The sequence below is a fragment of the Dermochelys coriacea genome, chromosome 7 (genome assembly GCF_009764565.3).
Source record: "Dermochelys coriacea isolate rDerCor1 chromosome 7, rDerCor1.pri.v4, whole genome shotgun sequence".
NCBI lineage: Eukaryota > Metazoa > Chordata > Testudines > Dermochelyidae > Dermochelys > Dermochelys coriacea.
This window is the reverse complement of record NC_050074.1, coordinates 110,473,283-110,498,717: the sequence shown is the minus strand read 5'-3', so window position 1 is coordinate 110,498,717 and position 25,435 is coordinate 110,473,283. Positions and strand designations below refer to the sequence as shown.

At 41.3% G+C, this 25,435-nt stretch overlaps 1 protein-coding gene across 3 annotated transcripts in view; it reads right to left on the bottom strand.

The window, feature by feature from the left end:
• The window catches only part of CACUL1 (CDK2 associated cullin domain 1), an 87,339-nt gene extending 63,046 nt beyond the window's left edge, over positions 1 to 24,293 (bottom strand). The window contains exons 1-3 of one of the 3 annotated variants that reach the window (XM_038410772.2): positions 23,734 to 24,293; positions 11,251 to 11,377; positions 2,808 to 2,910 (exon numbers count right to left, since the gene is read on the bottom strand). In XM_038410772.2, coding sequence (XP_038266700.1) covers positions 2,808 to 2,910; positions 11,251 to 11,377; positions 23,734 to 24,064 — 561 coding nt within the window. In that variant the 5' untranslated portion in view covers positions 24,065 to 24,293. The remainder of the gene's footprint in view (positions 1 to 2,807; positions 2,911 to 11,250; positions 11,378 to 23,733) is intronic. The other 2 variants (XM_043518613.1, XM_043518615.1) reach the window with 2 other exon arrangements.
• Between the last annotated feature and the right edge of the window lie 1,142 nt (positions 24,294 to 25,435).

The following is a 25,435-nucleotide window of genomic DNA, read 5'->3' as shown; positions in this document are numbered from 1 at the left end:
TAGTGCATTCCATAATCTTGAGATTTAAACAGTAATACTTTTTTAATTATTTGTAATGTAATTATTAATGGCATGCTAGAGGTTTCCCAGACAGGTTCAGAGATAGATACCTGACAAAGAATCTAACACTTAAAGCCTGTTCTAAACAGAGTTGCAGTGGTTTAAACTGAATGTCTTTTTAAAAAGTGAATTTAGTCAAACTTTGTACAAATTCCTGTATGGACATTCTTAAAACCAATTTAAAGTTGGATTACATTGTTTTAATTTAAGCCAGCTCCTTAATGCATGAAACTAAACCAAAATAATACGACAGTGACAATGATTTACGTTATGTTAAGCAGAATTTGTTCAGTTAAGTAAGAGAGTTTAGAGTAAGCAGCAGAAGTGTCATTCCCCAAGAGTCAGTTTTGCAATTAATACTTTGGAAAGTATAAAAATAGCTGAAAAAACAAGAGACTGTTGTCCTAACAAGAAACCAAGATGCTCAGTTTTATTTCATAATACATCTCTACACTGGTTCTTGATCACTTACTGAGCATATAGTTCTCCATTAGAGAGTATAAAGAGATATCATTTTGAAGACATGCAAGTAAAACTGGTGGAGTTTAATTGTGAAAATAAAAAGGCATGATTAAAATATCAAAATGTCCCACCTCCCTCATTATGAGTACATAAAAAAAGAAATGAATTGTTTTAGCAACAGAATTTAGCATTCTCCAAAATGCCAGTGTGCAAGTATGGGCCTGGTAGACATGGACAAAACTGCCTACTAGGATTATTGCCAATTAGTTTTTCTGCCAGAAGCTGGGACTGGAAGGCAGAGAATGGATCACTCAATAATTGCCCTGTTCTTTCATTCCCTCTGAAGCACCTGGCGGTGGCCACCATTAGAACACACAATACTAGGCTAGATAGACCAGTGGTCTGACCCACTATGGCCATTCTTTGTTCTACAGAGATTTCTTGTAGGAAACCAGGCTAAGTGAGGGATCTTTACATATGTACGTTTCAAATTATATGATTTGTTGTATATGAAACGAAATATTGTAACTAAAGTCAAAGGTCATGTCATTATATCATACCATAATAATTCTATCACCTGTCGTAAGGTGGGTTCAATCTAAGCAAGGAAGCTGTTGCAAAGACAGAGACTGCACAAAATAGTTGTCTCACTTATTCTTACAATAGGTTATCGCAGCTATTTTCAGAAGAAGAATTTTAGTGCATCTGTGCACAGACGCCTTTAAAAAACAGTAAATTCTTAAATTCCTGAAGGAACTATCTCAGAATCCAGCACTACAGCAGGGAGCAAGGGATTTTGGTAAATTTCCAAACACAAAGCATTGCATCGTAGGATGGAATTAGGAGGACTAGTTGAACCAGTGCAATGATTGTAAATTCTCATACAAATGGAGGAAAAAACGTGTATAAAGCACCAATTCAGAAGGACCTGAGCTGAAGACTTAATTCTAGATGTTGCAACCAGCTACTATTACTAATGCTTGTAGAACAGCTGGGATGGCTGTTATGTGGGGATGTAAGATATTGTAATGGAATTATTCTTATTTCTAGGTTACTTTACAGCACAGAAAGGTGTGCTAGGCACTTAACAGTAGACAAAGAATGCGTCCCTGCCCCAAAATGCTTACAGCCTAAAATTAGATGAGGGTACCATTAGCATGATCACATTATTACATATTTTGATGTGTGTGTTTATATTTAAAAATCAAAACAAATCTAAGTTAAAAGCAGTAAAACAAACTGTTAATTTCAAGCATTGTGAAAAAAGTGAGGTTTATAGGCAAGGTACTATATTTTCATCAAGTAAAAACAAAAAACTGCTGTATTTGAAGACTCCTAGATGTTCTGTGTTACTGCTTGACTTTTAAGTCAGCAAGTGACTATAATATCAGTTTTCAAAAGTGATTAAAGTCAATTACATGACTTGTAATTTTATTTGTTTAATTGTTAACAACTAATGTCAGTGCAACATTCACTCGAAATGAACAGCACTACCTACAGTATAGCAATAAAAGTATAGCTATAGTTTTCCATTTTCAGCCTGCTGCCTGAAAACTTTCAGGATGCCCTAGACTTCCAGTTGACCAAGTGATGACAATTTGGAGAATGCTACATTATAATTTCCATGTTAGAAATTCCAAAACATAACACAAAAGAAACAGATGAAAGAGACTGTACAAATATCAGAAATGCAGAGTGTGATAGGAACATACAAGCTGTATTATGATTGCTGTAAACCACTGACATCTAGGGATGGGTAAGAAAAATGCACATTTGTCTAACTCAAAGAATTCATATTTAATGGTACACAATATTCACCTACTTTTTACTATCTCATATATAATTCACCAAGTTTTTTCCTTTAATATGCACAGTTGTCTCCAATTTCTGATCTACATGGATCGTAAATGACCTTGTGTGCTTTAAATTAGCAAAGCTGAGTCAAGCACCTATGTCACATGGGCCAGATCCTGCCTGCTTGATGCATTTGCGGTCTACATTATGTTCAGATTCCCACTATCAAAGCTTTCATTTTAAAATATATTAACTCTCAGCTCTTATGCTTGCAATGACAACTTGCCAAATATGAACCACGTGTAAACCAGTGCTGTACAATCTAACCTTACCTAAAATTGCATTATTGTCTAAATTGCAGTCTGTTAATTATGCATCAATTTACTGAATTGCAAGCACTAGTATTGATAGCAACCCCTTCTAAATGCTGGTTCCAGTACAATGGCAAATCCCAGGAAAAAACAACAAAATTAGATTGTGCAGCTTCTTACCTGCAGCTCCTTTGAGACTCTCTCTAAGTGGTTAGTTATCTTTTTTATTAGGTCACTATACATCTGTTCCGAATGCTGCTGGCATACACATTTATACACACAACTGCAGAAACAAATATAGGAACAATGATGAATTTACATAGTTTGCAATGGAGGGCAGTGAACATTTAAAATATTGCTTTAAAACTCAACTTAGAGGGCAACAAGATGAAGCTTTAACGGTTTGTACACTAAGCCAATGACTAAGGCTCCCAATCCTGAAATCTCAGCATGGATCCCCATTGACTTCAATGAAGACCCACCATAATGGAGCTGAGGGCAGGATCAGAACCCAATGCTGTCTAGGAAGTAAGGTTGCACTTCTAAGTACATGGTAATTCTGCAGGAGTACACTTGTATGTTTCTCCTTCCATACACAGCATTAAAGTTACCATACTAATCAGATAATGATTTTTTAAGTTACATTATAATAAAATCTTTCCACTAAATTACCAATACATTAAAAGATTTCTGCCTCTAGAATTCATATAAGATATACAGCACTGTCAACCAGTCATAAAAATAAAAATAGCAAAACAATCAGTTTTAAACCATCAAAAGACACAAAATTTATTGCCACAGATTAAAACTTGGATGACTGCCTCAGAATTAGAGCATATACAAATCTCCATCCATTGGTCTAAGACTTTTGACATCTTCACAGCAACGTGAAGTCAGGAGGCCATAAATGGTACCTTAACTGCTCATTTTAGGATTTGGTTTATTTAAGTCAAATCATCACCATTAGTTCTTTTAAAAGATTTTATTTTCCCCAATGGCAACAAAACTACAGATTAAAAATATACTTAAGCAGTAATAAAACAAATACTTACAATACTTGCAGCAAGAACACGCCCTAAACTAATCAGAAACGTCTTGAAGATTAGACGCAGCTTACCTTTGCCATAATATAGGGTGGATAAAAATTGACTTTTTTAGCGATGTCGATTAATCGCAGTTAACTCATGCACTTAATTCAAAAAATTAATCATAATTAATTGCCGTTTAAATCGCACTGTTAAATAATAGAATACCAATTACATTTATTAAATATTTTGGATGTTTTCCATATTTTCATATATATTGTATTCTTTGTTGTAATTGAAATCAAAGCGTATATTTTTTATTACAAATATTTTCATTGTAAAATTAAACAAAACACAGTATTTTTCAATTCACCTCATACGAGTACTGTAGTGCAATCTCTTTGTTGTGAAAGTGCAACTTACAAATGTAGATGTTTTGTTACATAACTGCACTCAAAAACAAAACAATGTAAAACTTCAGAGCCTACCAGTCCACTCAGTCCTACTTCTTGTTCAGCCAATCGCTAATACAAACAAGTTTGTTTACATTTACAGAAGATAACGCTGCCCTCTTCTTATTTACAGCCGCACCAGAAAGTGAGACCATGCATTTGCATGGCACTTTTGTAGCCGGCATTGCAAGGTATTTACGTGCCAAATATGCTAAACATTCGTATGCCCCTTGATGCTTCGGCCACCATTCCAGAGGACATGCTTCCAAGCCGACAATGCTAGTGAAAAAAATAATGCGTTAATTAAATTTGTGACTGAACTCCTTGGGGGAGAACTGTATGTCCCCTGCTCTGTTTTACCCACATTCTGCCATATATTTCATGTTATAGCAGTCTCAGATGATGGTTCAGCATGTGTTGTTCATTTTAAGAACTCTTTCACTGCAGATCTGACAAAACACATAGAAGGTACCAATGTGAGATTTCTAAAGATAGCCACAGCACTGGACCCAAGGTTTAAGAATCTGAAGTGCCTTCCAAAATCTGAGAGGGACAAGGTGTGGAGCATGCTTTCAGAAGTCTTAAAAGAGCAACTCTCTGATGTGGAAACTATAGAACCCGAACAACCAAAAAAGAAAAATCAACTTTCTGCTGGTGGCATATGACTCATGAACATGCTACCGTCCACACTGCTTTGGATAGTTATCGAGCAGAACCCATCATCAGCATGGACGCAGGTCCCCTGGAATGGTGGCTGAAGCATGAAGGGACATATGAATCTTTAGCGCATCTGGCACGTAAATATCTTGCAACACTGTCTACAACAGTGCCATGTGAACGCCTCTTCTCACTTCCAGGGGACATTGTAACAAGAAGTGGACAGTATTATGCCTGCAAATGTAAACAAACTTGTTTGCCTGAGCAATTGGATGAACAAGAAGTCGGACTGAGGGACTTTTAGGTTCTGAAGTTTTACATTGTTTTGTTTTTGAAAGCAGGGGTTTTTTTTGTACATAATTCTACATTTCTAAGTTCAACTTTCATGATAAAGAGATTGCATTACAGTACTTGTATTAGGTGAACTGAAAAATACTGTTTCTTTTGCTTTTTTACAGTGTAAAAACTTGTAATCAAAAATATAAAATGACACTGTATACTTTGTATTGTGTTGTAATTGAAATCAATATATTTGAAAATGTAGAAAAAAGCCAAAATATTTATAGAAATTATATTCTATTATTGTTTAATAGTGTGATAAATTGCAATTAATTTTTTATCATGCAGTTAATCACAATTTAATTGCTTGACAGTCCTCTTTTTTTTAATTAAAAATCAGATTTTTAATTTAAATGGGATATTTTTAGTTTGTTATTTAAATTATAAGTTTTTCTTTCTAAAAATAAACCTGCTTAAAATGAAATTTGAATTTAATACAAAATATGTTAAGGGCTGAACTTATTATAATTTCCTAAAACATTTAAATAGAAAAATAATATGCTGTATCCATGAGCCTCTATCAAACTTGGAATTAAAGGCTGGTTTTCTACATTAAGAAGAATGAGGGGGGAAATATCTACTTTTGAGGTCAAACTTTTAAAAAAAATGGCACAATAGGTCAAGCCTATGTAACTTCAGAGACTGTCATTTTCAAGAGACCTATGCGAGTAGGAACATAAGCTTCAGTCACTTTCGTTTAGGCATATTTGAAAATTTTCCCAGGCTTACGTGAAAATAATCAGTTTAATTCACTTACTACAATTTATCCCTCTGTTTAATAAATCATTTAGCTGTATACATAAAACATGTTTGATAAGAGAAGTTTATGTATCCAAAACATTTAAGGTTGTTTTGTTTAATCAAAGTAAGTTTTCTACTCTATTTCATGTGTTAATTAAATTTCAGTTACCATCTTAATGTAACTTGACACAAATCATGAGCAAAAAGTTAATTATCTAGTAAATCAGTATGTCATTCTCCATTTTCTAACAAACTAAAAATGTACAATTATTAATCTGAAAATCTTAAACTATATGTTTGCTTAAATATGTATATTGTTATAATGTATACAGTTTTGCTTCCCTTGGTAGCAAAAAGATGTATCAATTCTAGCATAAAGGCTCATTTAGTTGTAAACAAACATGTTTTAATGGTTATATTAACTAATACGAATGCACCTCTCTCTAGAAAATAACTAACATACAAATGGAAAAGTTGGTTTAAATCATTGATTTTAATCAAGGCTTTCCACTTGATTTAATCGATGATTTAAAAATCAATCCAGCTTACGAAAAACTTTTGCTGTTGTATTAATACAACTTGCATATTTTTTTAATTATGTGAATTTGGCTCTTTTGAAAGTTAATACTACTACTAATCCTTCTAGTATTGAGAGGCAACATGGACTAATAGATAGGGCAGCAGACTGGAAATCTGGTCCCTACTCCTGTCTCAGCTACTAACCTGCTGTATGATCTTGGGCAAGTCACTACCTCTCTGTGCCTTTGTTTCTCCTCCCCACATTTGGTCCATCTTATCTATTTAGAATGCACACAGTTTGCAATAGGGACTGCCTCTTACTGTGTATCTGTACAGCGCCTAACACAATGGGGTTCTGATCCTAGTTGAGGCCTCTAGGTGCTACTACAATACAAATTTATAACAAGCTAAAGCCAAACTATAAACAACCTTCTCTACACCTCTGCTGAAGTACCCAAAATCTCGACTACAACTACTCCTGGGGGAATTCTGAACCACTGCGCATGCACAGAATTAATGTCCCCTGCAGATTTCTTTGCTTCCCCACAGAAAAATTCCTTTCTCACAGGGAAGCCACAAGAGCAGTCATGTGACCCTCCCCAGCAGTATGTTTCGGGGGCCCAGGGCAGCCGGCAGAGAGGTAAATCATTGTGGAGCAGAGGGAGAGACTGGAAAAGAGCCGGCTGGTGACTCCTACCCTGCGCCAGGCTCAACTGCTAGTCCCAGCTGGGCTGGAGAGGAAGGGACTTCCTCTTCCCTTGCACAGCATCCAGAGCCGGGTCAGACTCACCCCCAGATTTCTCCCCCGACTGCAGGAAGCTCTGCCAACCCCCCTCTCCCCCTCCCCCGCTTCCTGCACCCATCGCTCCTCATCTGCAGGTGGAGGGATCCCTGTACAGGGAGCTGTTCCCCCGTCCGCCCAACCCCCATGCATCCAGATACTCTCAGACCCAGACCCTCCCACCGAGCCTCACCCCCTCCTGAATTCAGAATCCCCACGATAAGCCCCACTCCCCCCGCACCTGGATCACCTGACGAGCCACCCACCCCAGATCCAGATCCCGATCCCCACCCCACCGAGCCCCAACAAGCTGCACCTGGATCCCTACCCCACTGAGCCCCACTGCTCCAGCATCTGGACCCCCCACTGAGCCCTTCATACCCATACTCAAGCTCTATCCCCCCCCCACCCAGATCCCCCCTGCTGAGCCCCAACCACTTTCACCTGGACCCCCCTGCAGAGTCCCATTACCATTGCACCCAGAACCCCACAAGAAGCTCCTGTGCATCCAGATCCCCCCCAGACACACACGGATCCCCCACTGAGCCGCCCACACCCAGAATGCCCCACACAGAACCTGCTCAACCCACACCTGGAGCCCCCCACACCAAGCCCCTCCACACTTGGATCCTGCTTTGCCAAGTCTGCCCTTCCACACCTGGTGCACCTGGCAAGGAGGGACAAGGACCTAAGGTATTGTGTGCAGAATGTTTATTTTTGTTGCAGAATTTTTAATTTTTTGGCACAAAATGCCCTCAGGAGTATACAACTCTCCAATTCCTTCCTTTGTTTTCCCCACCCCCCACTCAGCAGAGGCTAACAATGCCAATAAAAATGCAATATGGACCACACAATGAATCATAGGATAAGACCTCCAAGGACTCAATAACTGGTGAAATGTCAGGAATTAACCTCACAGTTTCACAGGCGAAAAAAGGGAAGCCCACTCAGTAACTATATCACGCTCTCAGGCCACTGAAGACGCATTTTGGTAGAATTGTCATGACAGCCTAATAGCTCCTTCAGAATATACGAAGCATGACAACAACTTTTACCATAGAACACATTTGTCCATCCCCTTCTAGGGCTCCTCCAGTGGCCACCTACACTGCAACTTCCCTATCCAACAGGTCTCTTAGAACTGCTCCTCCTTCTCTTACATATACTTGGTTTTCCAACTCAACTCCCTATAGTTTTCTCATGTTTACTCCTCCATACTGAGGAGTTCAATCTTCTAGCATAAAGTCTAATGAAGGAATGACCAGGTAAAAATATATCATACAATACATTAATGTCAGAAAACATTTCTGTAATTTGGATGAAGAGAAATGGAGATAGAATAAGGCAGATGAGATTAAATGCAAGTTTAAGAGGTCACACAACCAGATAAAGACAGCACATGGCTGTGGGGTTTATTTGTTCAGACACAGCACAATATATGGCCATTCCCACAATAAGTGAAGTGGACTGATTCATTTGAAATAGTATGCAATTTTACAAAGTTCTACGTGACATTCTGCAGGAATGTACTTTGAATTGCTGCTATATCTACTCCTGCCCTGAATTTCCACAATCCTTTATGTAGTTAAACAGCTGTAGTTAGACAGCAATATTAGTATATGCATATAGGTGTGTGTTTAAGTTTTTATTTGAATACTTCTATTTTAGAACTTATTTCCCATTTTCAGATCCTGTTCTCACTTCCCGATTGCAGGCCGAGTCTGAGTCATCACTGCTCCGATATTACTCTAAGGAAGCTGAAAGAGAATTTTACCAGACTGCTGTTCCTTTTGGCACAGTCCCACACTTCAATGAGAGATGACCAACTCCTCAAATAGAACAATTAGAAGATAACTGAATGGAAAATAATCTGAGATTTGTAAATTTTCTACTATTGAATAATGGTGATCAAAATTCTAAATTTTTAATTAGATTTAAAGAGAGTTTATAGAAAGTACTAGAAATACAACTGATCCATCTACCTCAGAGATTCTTCCTCTGAGAGATGCTCTCTACAGATTGTGTCTGTTATTTTTAACTCCTCAGGGACACAGGAAAAATATTCAGTGTATAGGCAGACTTTATGAAAGTACTTTGTGTGTGAGAGAGAAGGATTGGCTACTTTATTTAGTACAACTTAGGTTTTAAGGTCCAGAAGGTCTTTGTTTTTCCCATCTCTTTCTCAGACAGTGAGAAAGATAAAGATGCGTAGCTGTTTATAGATTTGGAGAGGAAAAATGGTCTTCTGGTTAAGGCACTGGACTGGAACAAGAGATGTGGGTTCAAGTCCTGGCTCTCTTACTGAATTCCTGCTACACTTTGTCTCTTCATTTCTCTGTGTGTCAGTATAACACACACACACACACACACACACACACACACACAGACTTCCTTTCCCCTATGCTTGATCTACCTTGTCAATTTAGCTTGTAAACTCTGTGAGATAAGAATTGTCCTTACTACGTGTTTGTATGGTGGTTAAACACTAAGGCTTGATCTTTGTTGGGACATGTAGGCACTATCACAATCTGAATACTAATTGTTGCTTCCGAGATTAAAATCCTTTGGGAGCAATTTAAAATTATTTATCCTTTGATTAGTTTCTATGAAAATATATCATTCATTCTATGACTGTGATCAATTATTTTTATTTCTAAAGGAGGAGTAAAGAGTTAGTCTAATTATCTGGGGGAAAAACAGTCTGGATTTGCTGTGTTTATTGTTTATCATAGGTCAATGCTGGTAGGTGCTAAGCTTGTCTTTATTGTTGGCTTTGTGCTCATTTGAGATTTCTAGATGGGGAGAATGCCTGTTACTTCTGAAGAATGAAGATTCAGTAACCATTTAATGAATTAAAGTGAACTTATCCCTCTTAATTTTTGATACAGATGTTGCAGTCCAGAGACTGAGGAGAGCATTTTCTAAGAGCAGGGCAGGGGAGAAAAGAGCAGGGTAGGTGATTAAGTTTGTAATTGAAAAATTATAAATACTTTTATTAAACAAGTAAGGCAGCAACAGGCAGTGCCCTAGATGCAATGTGGCAGGTAATTTAATTTTCCCCATCTGGCTCCTTTTTCTACGGATCCAGCTTGGGGAAATGGGGATGGAGAAGTGGAAGGCTACGTCCAAGCGGGGGCAGTAGACAAGAGCCAAGAGACCACAAGCCCCATGAAATAGAGCTGAAATAGGACTGGATTCCTGGCACCCATGCTTAGAACCCAGTCCTCTGCTAAGGAACAAGGAAGGTGGCTTTAATCTGCTGGTGTCACTAGCAAGAGTCAACCCCTTACCCAATAAAAGCAGCTGCATCTCTCCTCACCAGCTTTTCTCCAACTCCCTGAATAGCTGCCACCCACAGGGCAAAAACTCCCTTTCATCCCAGGTTTAGAAATATTAATCACTAATCCTTTTCTAGAGGAGACTCTTAGCACCTTGCAGGATCCAGGTGTCTACATAGCAAAAAGACACCCGTGGCAGTGAGACTCAGGATCCGGGTCAATTGACTCAGGCTAATGTTGCAGAGCTAAAAATAGCAGTGTAGGCATTTCGGCTCATGCTGGAGCCTGGGTTCTGAAGCCTGGTGAGGGAAGAGGGTCTCAGAGCCTGGGTTCCAGCCCAAGATTGAATGTTTACACTGCTACTTTTAGCCTTGAAGTGCGAGCTCAAGTCAGTTGACAGCGGCCCCAAGACTTGTTAAGATGGGGATTTTTTTGTTGTGTAACCATACCCTAAAAGGTTACTTGAGGCATTCACTCAACTTCTTACCATAACGCCTCCCTCAACTATCATAATTAATGGTGTGTTACATACTTCTGGGTGTATTATACCAAAATTCTGTAGGGACACCGTATTTTATTTTTATGGTTTTCACTTATTCAAGGTGATCGTGGTTTTGCTCTGCATAGATCAAGCATAAATGCATTGTATTCCCTGACAGAAGATGCAAGGATATTTTTACAACTTATTTTTTCCCATTTTAACCACATCAGTAGTAAATGGATTGCATTTTATATAATAAACAAAATCAATGACATACGTAGCTTATAAGGGAGGATTTTTACACAAGTTCAATTGAAAGGAAGTTATGTAGTGCTTAAAGGTTTCCTTACCTGTATATTTGTTCATAGGAGATAGGGATGTAGTCACCAGGACTCTGAGTTAAAAGCTGATCTATGGCACCATCCAACTTTGGCCAATATGTGCTCTTATAATCTTCAATGGTTATAACATTCATTACTGTAAGGAAAAAAAGACAAAGCTGTGTTTTACTGCACTTTTAGCCGAGGTACTCAGAGGCTGGTGAACTGTCAGCAATTTAAGATCACAACTGATAAGCAGGCAGAGAACTTCTTATGAATAACTGCATTTAATTTTTGTTAGGATACACCCATCTTTCACAATAGAGGTTATGCCCTAATTTGTATCTGAGGTTTACAAATGGAAAAGTTGCCAAGTCAGTGTTTTGTGGCCCAGAAAAGAGTTAACAATTCTGCTGTGAAAGGGAAAATCACCATCCTGGAAGCTCCAATAATGACAAAATGAAACAAACAGAAAGTGGCTCAGTGACTTACCATATGACAAATTATGCAACTGTGTGGGAAACCAGAATTAAAGATGAACACTAAGCTCTTCCACACCAGAAGAACAAGGGTAGGCTGGGAGCATCAGTTTCCCAGAACACTCCCTCTCAACTGGTATGCGAACCACCACCATGTTAAAATAGACCATCAACTCTCTTGACTACAGGGTTCATGGGTCAATGCAGCGACAACTTAGGACTTGTCTACATGGTGCACTAGTCCACACTAACTGCGGTGTAAATTCTAATGTACACCAGCATATTGTGTATTAATTCGATATTATGTGGATGTGGATACTATGTGGATCCTGCTGGTGCATACTCAGGGTATGTCCATTCTGTGTTTCAAAATCTGTGGCAAGTCTCAGACCCCGAGTCTACAGACTGACTCATGCTACAGCACTAAAATATAAGCTGTATAGACATTTGGGCTCAGACTGGAGCTCCATATCTGAAACCCACCCCAGGCTTCAGAGCCTGAGTTCCAGCCCAAGCCTGAACATCTACGCAACTGATTTTAGTGTCATAGCATGAGCTCAAGTCTCTACACTCACTGCCACCAGTTTTAGGGTATGCCTACACTGTTTTAAAAGTTCCCTAGTGTGTGTTGATGTAGACCATTAACACGCACTAGGGAACTTTTTGTGCATGCCAGCAAGGGGCCATATGAGCCAGTTAGTGCACAACACATTGGTGAATATTACTCTACAATGGCTGAGGTGTAAAGTAAAGCACCATGTAGACAACCCCTATATCTTTCAGTGCCTTAGTTCTTCTTCTATAAAGAAGCATAGTACAACCATACCTGGCAGGGATGTTGCAGGAAGCAATACATTAAAGATTGTAATGCACTCAGCTATTATGGTAATGGAGGACATAAGTACCTAGGACTATACATACTACTGAGCTCAACCACCATCCCACTTTTGTTCCTTGTGTCCTTTTCCAACACACTTTGGGCATCCACACAGGCACAGTCAAGCCCTTAACATCTGAAATTAAAGCTCTCTCTCTTCTCAGACAAGAAAGCTTGATTAACTACCCATGGAACAATTCCAGCTGTCTAGAATGAACAACACCTTTTTTCCTCAAGAACACAGTGTATTGCATTAGCAGAACCACTTTGCTAGCTCTTGCTCTCAGGGAGCTTGAATACAAGTTCCAACTAACCCAAAGACACCAGATAGTCATACAATACAGAGCATGCTTTTTACCAAATCTGAACTGATCAGTTCAAAATTGTATTATTATCTGAGCAGGGAGCTCGGTGCTCTTCAGAACACAAGAAGAGACTGCTCCAGTTCCAAATAGCTCACATTCTAAATGGTCAATATAATTCAACAACATTTTGGAGAGGGATATAGTCAGAAACCATGAAGGTATTTTAAATACTTTTCTAAATATAGCATCACTACTCTCTTTGGTGGATTAACATTGATGGGATTAGTGAACTAAACATGTTTTTAGTTTAGGATTTGAATGAAGGGAGCATGGTAGCTTAATGCAACAAGAGGGAGAGAATTTCAAGCAAAATTTGCAACATGAAAGAAGACAAAACAAGAAAAGAAAGATACAAAGGGCATGGAAAGAGGTGCGAGTCAAGCAAGTGTCTGAATAGCAGCTTCAAAAGCAGAACTGAATTGAAAAGATTTCTCAGTAGAATGGTACTTTACATATTTCTTCTTATAACATTTAGTTCAGAATCAGCAGTTTTGCTGACTGTATAACTCTACAGTGCTATACTGCCAACCCATCTTGGCAAAACTATTTGTTCACTCTTGCTTAATATTTGTTATACATTCTGTTCATTGCAAATGGATGGACACTAGAGGCTTTAGGACACTCAGCAGTGTATGTAGCACGCCTATCCAGTATTGTAGCCTGCCTTAGCCATAGATAAACCTTCGTTCTGACAGCATGCCACTCTACTCCAGCAAATCAGTGAAGTTATCTATGACACTAAGGACTAGAGCCACAAAGGGGACAAACTCATCATTACAATATGTAACATTTAGGTGCCCTGTCACCTAGTGGAATCCACAGCCCCAAGCTGGGCACCAGGCTCCCTATGCAATGCATGGGGAGAGTGAAGCATCTAAGAAAGGGATCCACAAAAGCCAGCAAGTTGAGTGGAGAGCCGCCTCAGCTAGCCAACAGCAAACGCTGAGGAGAGCAATATAATAATACATAGTCATTGGAACATAAGACCCAAGTTCAAATCCCCACCTCCTAGGTGAACGCCTCCACCACTACGCTAGAGAATCAGTCTCGCTCTCTCTGGCACAAGGAATATTTAAGTAATTTATACAAAGTGGAACAGCTTCAACTTGACAGAATAATACCCACACCAGTGTTTAGGGAGCACACACGGGAGGTGGGAGACCTGGGTACAAGAGCCTGCTCCAAATCAAAAGGGGGGGGGGGGGGACCTGAACCCAGGTCTCTCACATCCAAGGTGAATGCTCTAACCCCTGGGTTATTGTGCATAACAGAGAGACCACCTCCTTCTCCTTGGATTTTTATGCATGGCCTGATCCAGTAGGATGCCTGGGAACATGCCTACAGGATTTGGCCCCTGCAGGAGAGACAGGCAGGGAAATATTTAGTCTGAGCATCCTCCAAGGCTTAATCACCAAACTGCTCAGTGGAGTCAGGATAAGGCAGCGTGTACATGACCAGCACAGAAAATTTAAGTGACATGGGAACTTTACAGGTGGGAATTTAGGCACCTACATGGTGCAGCTGACTAGGGGTTTTTGAAGATTTAATTTCTGGATTTATGTGCTCAAAGTGGCAAGTAGATACCTAAATTGCTTTATGGATCTAGCCTTAAGGACTCTAGTAATCAGTGTCTGGTTAGCTGTTCTCCAACAATACCTTACATGTAGCTTGGACAGCCTAATCTGTTTGTATTAAACAGAATGTTTTGGTCACCAGGAAAGAAGAGACTTTAGTTTAAAGTCTCATCCAAAAGATAATGCCTCCATGCAGCCAACCCTAAATATTAGTCCAAATCCTCATGTGGATTTGAGTGTAATTAACTACGCTACCCTGACAAAGAGAACGAGTGACCCAAGAACTAATTTGGAACTACATGGAATCAATTTTTAAACGGAGTGATAAGCCCTATCAATTTTTTTGTGGCACCACAAAGAATTAAGCACTAGAAACCTGAAAACCTATTCAGTTTCAGTCTCAAAGAGGGCAGGGGTAAAGTGACACTTTTATGAATAACCCTCCGACAGCGGTTAGCGGTGCAGTGTACTAACTGGCTAGAACCTATAGATTCTGGAAGTATTGTGTAGTAGATTTAATTAGAAAAGCTATTACAAACCCTATTTAGTCCATTCAGGAGTAAAGTGCACTTGATTGCCACCACACAGCTTTCAACTGAAGCCAACCAAATGTTATATATCAGACAGTCCAAGGGACTGTGCACTGTCCATTCCTGCTAATTTTATTCTCTCCCTTAAAAAAAAGTTCCTCCAGAATTCTAAGAACTCTTGCTCTCATATACATCACATCCCTTCTTTCCCACCCATATCTACTCACCCGAATAAATGCTGAATTAGCACAATACTGCCTGATGATCAGGTCCGTAGGGATAACATCAAGATTGTGCACAAACAGTTTTATCGAGAGCAAGGGCAGGACCAGTGTGGGAAGATCAACTCAGTGAATTTTAGGGTAATAATTTGTTTTTTTTTTCATTTGTTTATGAATATCGCAAATATTTGCAAGTAAGGGTTTTTTTGCTTTTTATTTTGTTTTTAAAACACCAACATCATTAGGCTCCAGTTTCAATCTGTAAGTGAAAACATTCTAATAATTAGAAAGAAAATTCTGGTGTGGTATGATCTATACAATTCTCCAAAGGGAAACTCATAACATGGTTCTACATAAATCTGGCAACCTTTTTTTATTTATTTTTCAGTGTTGAATTCATCCAGGGGCTATTTCACATTCAAACATAGTAATGTGAAAACTGCTGATCAATACTGCAAATTACTGATTACCAGCTATCACTGTGTGATTTTATCTGACGCACTATGACTACTGTTGAAACAAGTGATAGAAAACTGGTGATTAAAGGGACAGAAGTAAACCAACAATTCCTCCCAGGTAAATTGTAAACATTGCCAAGATAAAAGGAATTTGCTCATCTCAGAAAGTGTAGAAATTCAGTTTCTTCAGAGCCTAAAGTCAAAAGTGCCAGTGAATTAAATGTTGTCTATTAAAGTGGAAAAGCAGAATGCTGATAAGTTTTATACTGCAACCAGGCATTTTCAATGTCACGGTCATAACTGAAATACAGCCAAAAATATTCATGTTCCAGGCCTTCCATGAACTCTTCCGCATCAACTTCATTCAGAAGTCGTCCAATGCCAAAAAAACAGCAAAGAGCAATCACTAATTGTCATAAATAAACGTGAAATTGATAAGAAGCTACAAAGTTCTTTTATGCTAACCTCACTTCCTGTATAGCACAAAGTGACAATTAAAAAAAAAAAGACTGAAACACTTTGTCCCTAAACACTCTCCTCCAGACAGATTTAAATTCACAGATCTACTAATAGATCCTGCAAGTGAAGAAATTTAAAGGAAAAACTGAAAGAGTTAACATGGACATTAATGCAAGGTGATTAGTCTAACATGAAAAGTGAACCAATAGTTACATGTATCCATATAGGGGGGTTGGGGGGGGGGGGGGGGAAACTGTGACTACTTATTGCTATTAATTATATGCCTGAAAGTAAAACAGAAGAGTATCATGTCCAAATTGCCAAGGATGCCTATGCAGGTCAAGGTCTGACAAGTGGTTATTTGTCATTATTCAAACACAAAAAATAAAATGACAGCAGAGAGGGAATTTAGCACGAATAATCCCAAACATCTGATGTGAGGATGTACAGCACACTTTTTAAATCATATTGAGAAAACAGTAATACCTAACACAACCCTAAACCACACTGTGAAAACTCAAGATTCTTCCAGAAACACCATTATCCTCAAACAGAATCTTGTGGCTTCCATGATACAAAATCCAATCACATCAGCTTGTAGCCTACCATTTTGGGTCTGGTCTCTGCGGCTCTACTGAAATTTAAAGCAGCTTTTTTCCACCAGTTCAAAAGGCGTATCCAACCTTGCCTAGGCTCAGATGACTTTTCAATCAACAGCAGAGCTTTTACAGTTTCTAATCACCTATAGGGACCCACTCCTTCTCAGGAAAGAGCATCCAAACAGTGGCCATGATGGCTAAATGCTAATCATATGTTCTGTGTCTTCTGACGTTCACAAAGGTCTCACAGTCCATGTGGATTTGTAAAGTGCATTATTCCAAAACAAAGAAAAAAGTCAGCATAAGAGGAGAGAGGAAAAGCTGAAAATGCAGAAAGATTCATCAGCAGTGTTAATTGAGAGAGGCGAAAGCTTGACTGAAACTGGTTTGCACATGAGCCTCCAAGAGTAATGTAAATCTTTATTCTTAACTACAGTGCAAGCCCTATTAATAGGTCTTAGGTAATTCAGATCAGGAAAGAGCCAGTTGGAAGAAACTTGCATCTAGGCAATTGCAAAGCACAGCTGAGAGAATTCCAACTAAACTAGCAAAGCCTGCTAGATAGCGGCATTCAAATATACCAATACACAGTGGAGTCGCATCTTACGCGGGGGCTAAGTTCTAAAGTCATCACGTAAGGCGAAAATCACGTATAGTCAAAATTACCCTTGAAAATCCCTTAATCACCCATAAAGTACAGTATACTGTACATGGTTTTGTGCATACAACCCCGTACAGTAATATGTATAAATGTATAATGTACACAGTACATATGCAAAATATAATTTTACAGTACTGTATTTTTAATTACATGTGGGTAATCAGGGCTTGATATCAACCCAGGAGATGAAGGGGACTGAGAGCGAGTCGTAGACGAAATGGTTGGCTCTGGTTCAGCTTGAGAAGTTGATTGCATAGGCTCATCTGCTACTGTTTTTTTCCCCTTGAAAAACATGGTGATCGGCAACTGTCGCTGTTGTCTCTTGAGCTGCTCAAACATTTCTTGATACGGTTTCAAATCGTCCGTAACTACGTGTGATTGAGGCTTCGTTCCATAGAGGGATCGTATTCAGAAATGAAAATCATTCAAGTGTTTTTGCTGCTTGGAACACTTCAGAAAATTTATGAAGATTCCAACTTGCTGGCTCTTCCTGGTCGTCGTCATCATCACTTCATCTTCTGTAGACGATTTATCAGTTCCTCTAACTCTTCGTTAGTCAATGTTTCTCTATGGTTCTCAGTTAATTCTTCAATTTCTTCCTCAGGATGTCAATGAAGCCATCACCACCCATTGCCTGGCTACCTGAACAATGAGTTTCACTTCTTTGTCAATGGTCGGGAAACCTTAAAATCATTCACACATTCTTTCATAGGTTTCGCCAACATGCATTGACCATTCAGGCTTGACTGCATCCTTGCCTGTTTAATATAAGTGATGCAATTGGCAATGTTGAAGGACTTCCAACAGTCCATCACATTAAGATTGGGATCAGCATCCATAGCGCTAAGTATCTGTGAGAACGTAAGCCTCGTGTACATGGCCTTGAAACAGCGAATCACGCTTTGGTTGGAGGTGATATAGGGGGAGAAAAAGATGACTTCACATCGTTATGTGCAAACTGGAGTGCCACAGGGGGGCCAAGAGCATTGTGTACAATCAGCAACACTTTAAAGTCAAGTCTTTTCTCTTCGAGGTACCGTTTGACATCCAGAATGAAACACTTGTGGAACCAATCCAGAAATAATGCTGATGTCACCCAAGCCTTTTTATCTGATTGTCAGGACGCAGGCAGGAGATTTTTGTTCTTGCCTTTTAGGGCACGGGGATTTGCAGCCCTGTAGAGCAAGCCCAGCTTTATAAATGCCCAGCCCCATTGCCACAAAACAAACAGTCACACGGTCTTTAGCTACTTTGAACCCAGGGGGCTTGTCCTTCTGATTTTGAAGTGTAAGTGCAGTTGGGCATTTTTTCCAGAAGAGCCCAGTCTCGTTGGCATTAAAAACTTGTTCTGAAGATAGCCCTTTTCTTCTATGATTTTTTTTTAATTGTTCAGAGTAGGCTTTTGCTGCCTCTTCACTAGCAGATGCAGCTTCACCGGTAGTCTGTATGTTTTTGAGTTGAAGCAGTTCCTAAAACTGTTAAGCCACCTTGGCTGGTTTTGAATTCCTTCTCATCAGAAGGCTGTCCCTCTTTGGTGGGAGGTTTGAACAGTGCATAGAGGCTAAGAACCTTTTTTTGCAACATGTTTCCATCGATAGGTACACGTTTACGGTTCATATCTTCCAGCCATAAGTTTAATGCCTTTTCAGTCTTCACTGAAGTCTTATCACATACCTGGCTTGTCACCTTAGCAGTTATTGGAGCACTTGATGCCATGGCATGACAAATTTCTCTCCCTCTAATCTTCATGCTAGATTCGTTGTGGCCATATTTACGCGCCATGTTGGAGACCGACATACCGTCTCTCAATAAGTCCAACACAGCCAGTTTTTTCCTCCAGCACTGGAGCATATCGCTGTTTCTTCGGCTGAGCACCAGATGAAGCAGTTGGCTTGCGTTTAGGGGCCATGTTGTACGAAAAATATGTACGGTATCTTTAAACACTAGAATCACACTCAGCGTGGCGAGATGCTCACACTATGAGAGGCACGCGAGAACTAAGACTAACTGAAGGAACAGCAGATTCAAGTCTCCCATCTCACGCTTACATAAGCTCATTGAGTGGAATGGTGGGCGGAATCGCCCGCACTATTTACAGTATCTTGTTATGTTTCTTTTTTTTTGTGGAGCGCGTATAGTTGAATTTGCTTAAGTTAAATGTGCATATGATGCGACTCACCTTTATCCAAGCACACCTTGCATCTCATATTTTTATTCATACAACAATAAAAGAAAAGTAACTGTAGTATTCCTCTCGCAATCACTATTCACAACTATAACAAATTAGTTCTAAGAATGAACGCTTTTGGAAAACATTCTGTCATATGCTGTATGAAGAGTTTACCTGTAGGAATTGCTGCTCTTCATATGATGACTATTCCCTATTGTCCTTTGTTTTTAAACAAAGTAGTACAGGACATTAAAAGAACGTCCAATGGCATTTTTCCCCAGCTATGGCCTGGCATAACGTAGCAAAATTTGAATCCATTCTGTGGCTGCATTACACACCACTACTTCCCGCTCACTACTCAGAATGCTTACCAAGAGTAAATTTCAAATTTTTTGTCTACATCAACAGATTTGTTACACAGAAAAATGAATTCTTTATAACTAAGTTCTTACATAATTTGGGTAAACACATATCAGCATATCCGATAATCATCCTGCTGCTATCTGCACTGCCAAACAAGGATTTATTAAGCTGAGCAACACACCCATATTAGCCATGTTTGCAAGTAGGGCTAAAGCTGAACTTAAAACAGTTTACAGCCACATTGTTCGTTGATGCAAACTGCGCTTTACCCATTTTCTCTACAATTATCCTACGATCTGATTACAAACGTAATAGATAAATTCTCAATATTTTAAGTAAAACAACATGAACTGACTCTCTAATGACCTTAGGAAAAAAAACTATAAAATGAACGGGGCTTCTATAAATATCAGGTTTAGAATCATCTATCGGCGATGTACAACAAAGCTCGCAACAGAGAAGTAATTTCTTTTAAGTCTTTTATGGGAACAAAAGGAGGACAATGTGAAATTAAATATGCAATATCAAGTCTATCTAGGTTTAGGTCTACCAACCTTACCAGAATATCATTATATATTAAAATAGATTTGACCTCCTATATGTATTTTAAAACTGCAAGATTGAAGAGCATTTTAGACCAGCATTTCTCAAATGCTGCCACAGGTGGATTTTTTTTTGCAGCCATGACAGCCTCCAAGCATAGGCAGAGGGTGACATGGGGAGGGGGGCAAAGCAGCAGGCCCCTCCCTGCAGCACCCAACTGTTGCTCTGAGTAGCTGTTACCAAGGGCAGCGAGATGCACCACTTTGGTGTTTACGCTGGTGCTACCAGCAGGGATCGGTGCCCTGCATTGCACAACTCCTTGGGGACTCCGGGGCGCAGCTCTGGAGACAAGTGGGGCCAGTGTCGGAGGCAGCTCGTCAGTGGAAGCAGCTGTGGCAACTTGTCGCTGGGGCGCTCCCTGGGCATCTTCCTTGCTCCCCACCCCAGCTAGGGCACAGGAAGCCTGGGACTCCAGTGAGAGCTCTCCATGGGGAAGGTGGGCCGGGAACTCGCCAGCCACCGGTGAAGTGCCAGAGGAGGCAGGAACAGAGAGATGGGTTGGCACTTCCCCTGCCTGGGGCCGCACTCGCTGTTTACAGTTGCTGTAGGTACCACAGCTCTCAACAGGCCTGGCAGCTGCCCGGCAAGGTGAGAGGCTCCTGCTCCATGACACACTCTGAGCACAAGAATAGAAGCAAAGTCTGGGTGTACGAATGGGAGCTCTATTTCAACCACCTTCCTACTGCATAAATAAATACAATGATTTGGACATGCATATTTGCATATTTATTTGTTTTTCCTAAAGTATTTTAGGAAATATTGTCAGAGTGGCCACCAGCAAGAGTTAGTGGCCACACTCTGAGGCCACCAAAACATTTGTTGTGAGAACCCTTAGTTTAGACAGCAAGCTGCTGCTGAGGTGGGGAAGGCAGGAGAGAAATTGTTGGTTTGTCCCTCCTCTTCCATCTCTTCACTCCCACACACTTATTTCTTCAAAACATCCTCAGAACATACCTGTGGAGTAATTATTATCCCCATTTTTCAAATGTGGAAACTAAGGCATAGAGATTAAATGGTTTATTCAAGACCAAGAATAGAGTCAGTGTCAGAGCCAGGATTAAAACAAAAGGAGTTCCTGGCCCTGCATTCAGATCACTGAGCCTCTACACACTATGCCATTTGAGCAACAGCTGCAGAAGCTAAGATCTATGTTGCTCATGTACACATACCACTAAGGTTTATCTGTCATAGGCCAAGATGATCTATCACAGGGTTCTCAATCTTTTTCTTTCTGAGCCCCCTTATGCTATAAAAACTCCCCAGCCCACCTGTGCCACAACAACTGTTTTTTTGCATATAAAAACCAGGGCCAACGTTAGGGGGTAGCAAGCAGGGCAATTATCTGGGTCCCCACACCACACAGGCCCCCCACAAAGGTACATTGCTCAGGCTTCGGCTTCAGCCCTGGATAGCTCAAGGCACCAGGCTTCAGTCCCGTGTGGTGGGGCTTCGGGTTTCTGCCCTGGAGCCCAGCAAGTCTAAAGCTGGCCCTGCTTGGAGGACCACCTGAAACCTGCTCATGGCCCCCCACGGGGCCCCAGATCCCTGGTTGAGAACCACTGACGATCACACGGAGGAGTTCTAATGAACCAAACATATGTTCATGATTTCATAAATATTTTGATTAAACCATTTTAATAATTTTTACATAGCAGTACTGGATAAGTGAATTCTGAAGATAAGCGAAGGTCTGCATACCTACTAGTACATAGCTATTTCATGGGAGCTCTGGGAACAAACGCTCAAATATGCTTAAAAAAAAAAAAAGAAATCTGCCATTTAAGTGACAGATCTATATTTAGGAGACCCACACAACACAAAAGCAAACACAGCAGTTCATTCACTCTCAAACCTAAAACATAAAGTTGTCTGAAAACTGGAATTCACATTACACAGAAAATTCTGAAATTTTGTTTTTAATAAAATTGTTCCAAAACAGAATGAAAAATTAAATTTCAAGATTTCTTGCAGAATTCCTAAATTTCATTCAGAAGAAGCTGAAATGACATTCCATTAAAAGAAAAGGAGTACCCGTGGCACCTTAGAGACTAACAAATTTATTAGAGCATAAGCTTTCGTGAGCTACAGCTCACTTCATCGATCGGCATCCGATGAAGTGAGCTGTAGCTCACGAAAGCTTATGCTCTAATAAATGTGTTAGTCTCTAAGGTGCCACGGGTACTCCTTTTCTTTTTGCGAATACAGACTAACACGGCTGCTACTCTGAAACCTGACATTCCATTGTGACCTTTCTGAAACATTTCTGAATCTACCAAACTACCTTAAAGACGAACAGATGTATTTGGGCATAAGCTTTTGTGGATAAAAAGCCACTTCTTCAGATGCAACTGCATCTGAAGAAGTGTTTGTTTGTTTGTTTGTTTGTTTTTTTAACCACGAAAGCTTACGCCCAAATGAATCTGTTAGTCTTTAAGGTGCCACTGGACTCCTCATTGTTTTTGTGGATACAGACTAACACAGCTACCCGATACTTGATACCAAACTACCTGGAGCCCCAACAGCCCACCAGGTGAGGAGCCAAGCAGCATGGGAAGTCCCAGCTCTGAGGCAAGTGGGAAGCATGAGTGTGAAGGGATGCTTTCTACTTCCAACTCGGTCAACCATTCAAATATTTTTGTTCTTAGTTCAGATACAGGCAAGGGCTGAGGCAGTCAGGGAAGTGGACCAGTTTGAGCTCGGACTCAAGGCCCATACAGGCATGTGGGGGAAAGAGAGCGTTCAAAGGGAAGGAGGAGCGAAAGACAGCGACAGTTTTAGCAAAGCAGTAGGATGAGAGGGGCAAACACATGGTGGGAGAAAGGACAGCTTCAGCCTAGACTCCAGGAAGTGGAGGGAAGCATAGCTCAGACACACAAGCGAAGTCCCAGCGTTAGCCCAGTTTTACAGCAGGGGGTGGGGCAGCCGCAGTTGGAGTAGACTCCCAGGCCCCGGACACAGCACGTGTACTACGAGGGCAGGCTGGGAGACCCCAGGCACAGAGTGTGCGTATGCGAGGGGCGACCCAGGCACAGACTCCAGGCCAGGGCCCCCTGGTCACAGGGTGTGTGTGTGGGAAGCTGGTGGGACCCAGGGGCAGTCTCGGGGTGGGGTGCAGGCCTCTCTGGGGCGGGCCAGGCCAGGCTCTGTCACTCACAGAACTTGGAGGTGGAGGTGTTGATGGTGGCAGCAGCGACGGCTCCTCCCTTGCCAGCAGCCCCCGCAGAGTCACAGCCCTTCATCAGGCCGTTGGCTTCGGGCACCATCTGGGCCTCTTCCTCCTCCTGCTGCTGCTGCCCCCGGGGGCCCTTCCTATCCGCGGGCAGCTGCAGGGCCCGGTCCCCGAGGGGGGCCTGGGCATGGCCCGCAGGGCGCTGCTGCCTGTAGCCATCCACACCGGCCTCCCAGTTGTTATGGTTCTGATCGTCCATCATGGCCTCATAGCTGCTGCTGCTGCCCCCCTCCTCCTCCATGCTCTCCTCCTCCATCCTGCCCGGGGGAGGGGGGCCCGGCTCGGTCCGGCTGTGGGGGGAGCTCAGGACCGACCTCCCATCCTGCACGTTACATCCCCGGGCTCAGAACCTCCGGCTCAGGAGGGGAGGGCAAAGCTGCGGAAAAGCAAGCTCCAGCTTCAGCCGTAAAGCGCCGCTCCTAAGCCGCGACACTTGGCGGCGGCTGACGCCGACCCTCCGCCCGGTGCCGCCGCGGAGCACTATGGGGATCGTAGTCTACCGGGCCAGGGAGGCGGTAGGCTGTATCACGTGACGTGGCCCGCGGCTATTGTTCCCGACGCCATGACACTATAGGCAAAGGGCCAAGGCGTGGGTCGGGCGAGTTGCTCAGCCTCACATCGGGGGTGCTGCGGGCGGTACCCTCATTGTGAATTGAGGGACAGACCCTGTGCAGGAGAAAGACCCCCACATGTCAGGGAAATTAAGTCTTCCTGCTGTGCGGGGTGGGGAAGGGAGACTCATTTCTGGGGAGGGAACCCCCTTTTCTTTGGGGGAGGGTGCCCCCTTTTTCCAAATGGGGACAGTGTTACTCTGGGGGAGACTCCTCCCGTTTGCCATCTGCTGGAGGGCTTGGCTTTGTGATTTCCCCTGAGACAGGGCTTGAAAAATCCGTGGGAGGAGGAAGCGCTGGGCCAGGGCAGCTAACCTCTGCAGAATTTCAGCGGTCATATAAAAAGGGTTTCGAGGCCTCGCAGCGGCAAAGAAAACCTTTCAAATATGAACTGAGTGTAACCCAAATATTAGTAACTTGGATTGCCATAGTGCCTAGTGGGGCCAGTCAAGGATCAGGTCCCCATTGTGCTCTGCTTCCGAGACCGTACAAACCTAGCTTCGTGACAAGACACAACGGTGGACGAAACAGGCGCAGTGTAGCCCACTCTCAATTTCATCACACCTCTCACAATATTTGGTAAAAAGAAAAGCAGTACTTGTGGCACCTTAGAGACTAACAAATTTATTAGAGCGTAAGCTTTCGTGAGCTACAGCTCATTTCAGAGCTGTAGCTCACGAAAGCTTATGCTCTAATAAATTTGTTAGTCTCAAAGGTGCCACAAGTACTGCTTTTCTTTTTGCGAATACAGACTAACATGCCTGCTACTCTGAAACCTAACAATATTTGGTGATTTTCTTGAAGTCCCAGCTCCTGTAAACATGTGACTGTGAGACAAGCGGCTTTCATTTTAAAAAGCCCTCATGGTTGTGGATGAAAAGTTTGAAAAAGTGATCTGACTGTATCACCTCCCAAAAAAGGTCAAAACCCAAAGGCAAATACAAAGAACCGCAAATGGTAGTGTTTTAAAATGAAAATCTCATGATTTTTAAGCCTCTCGCGTGATTTTGAACAGT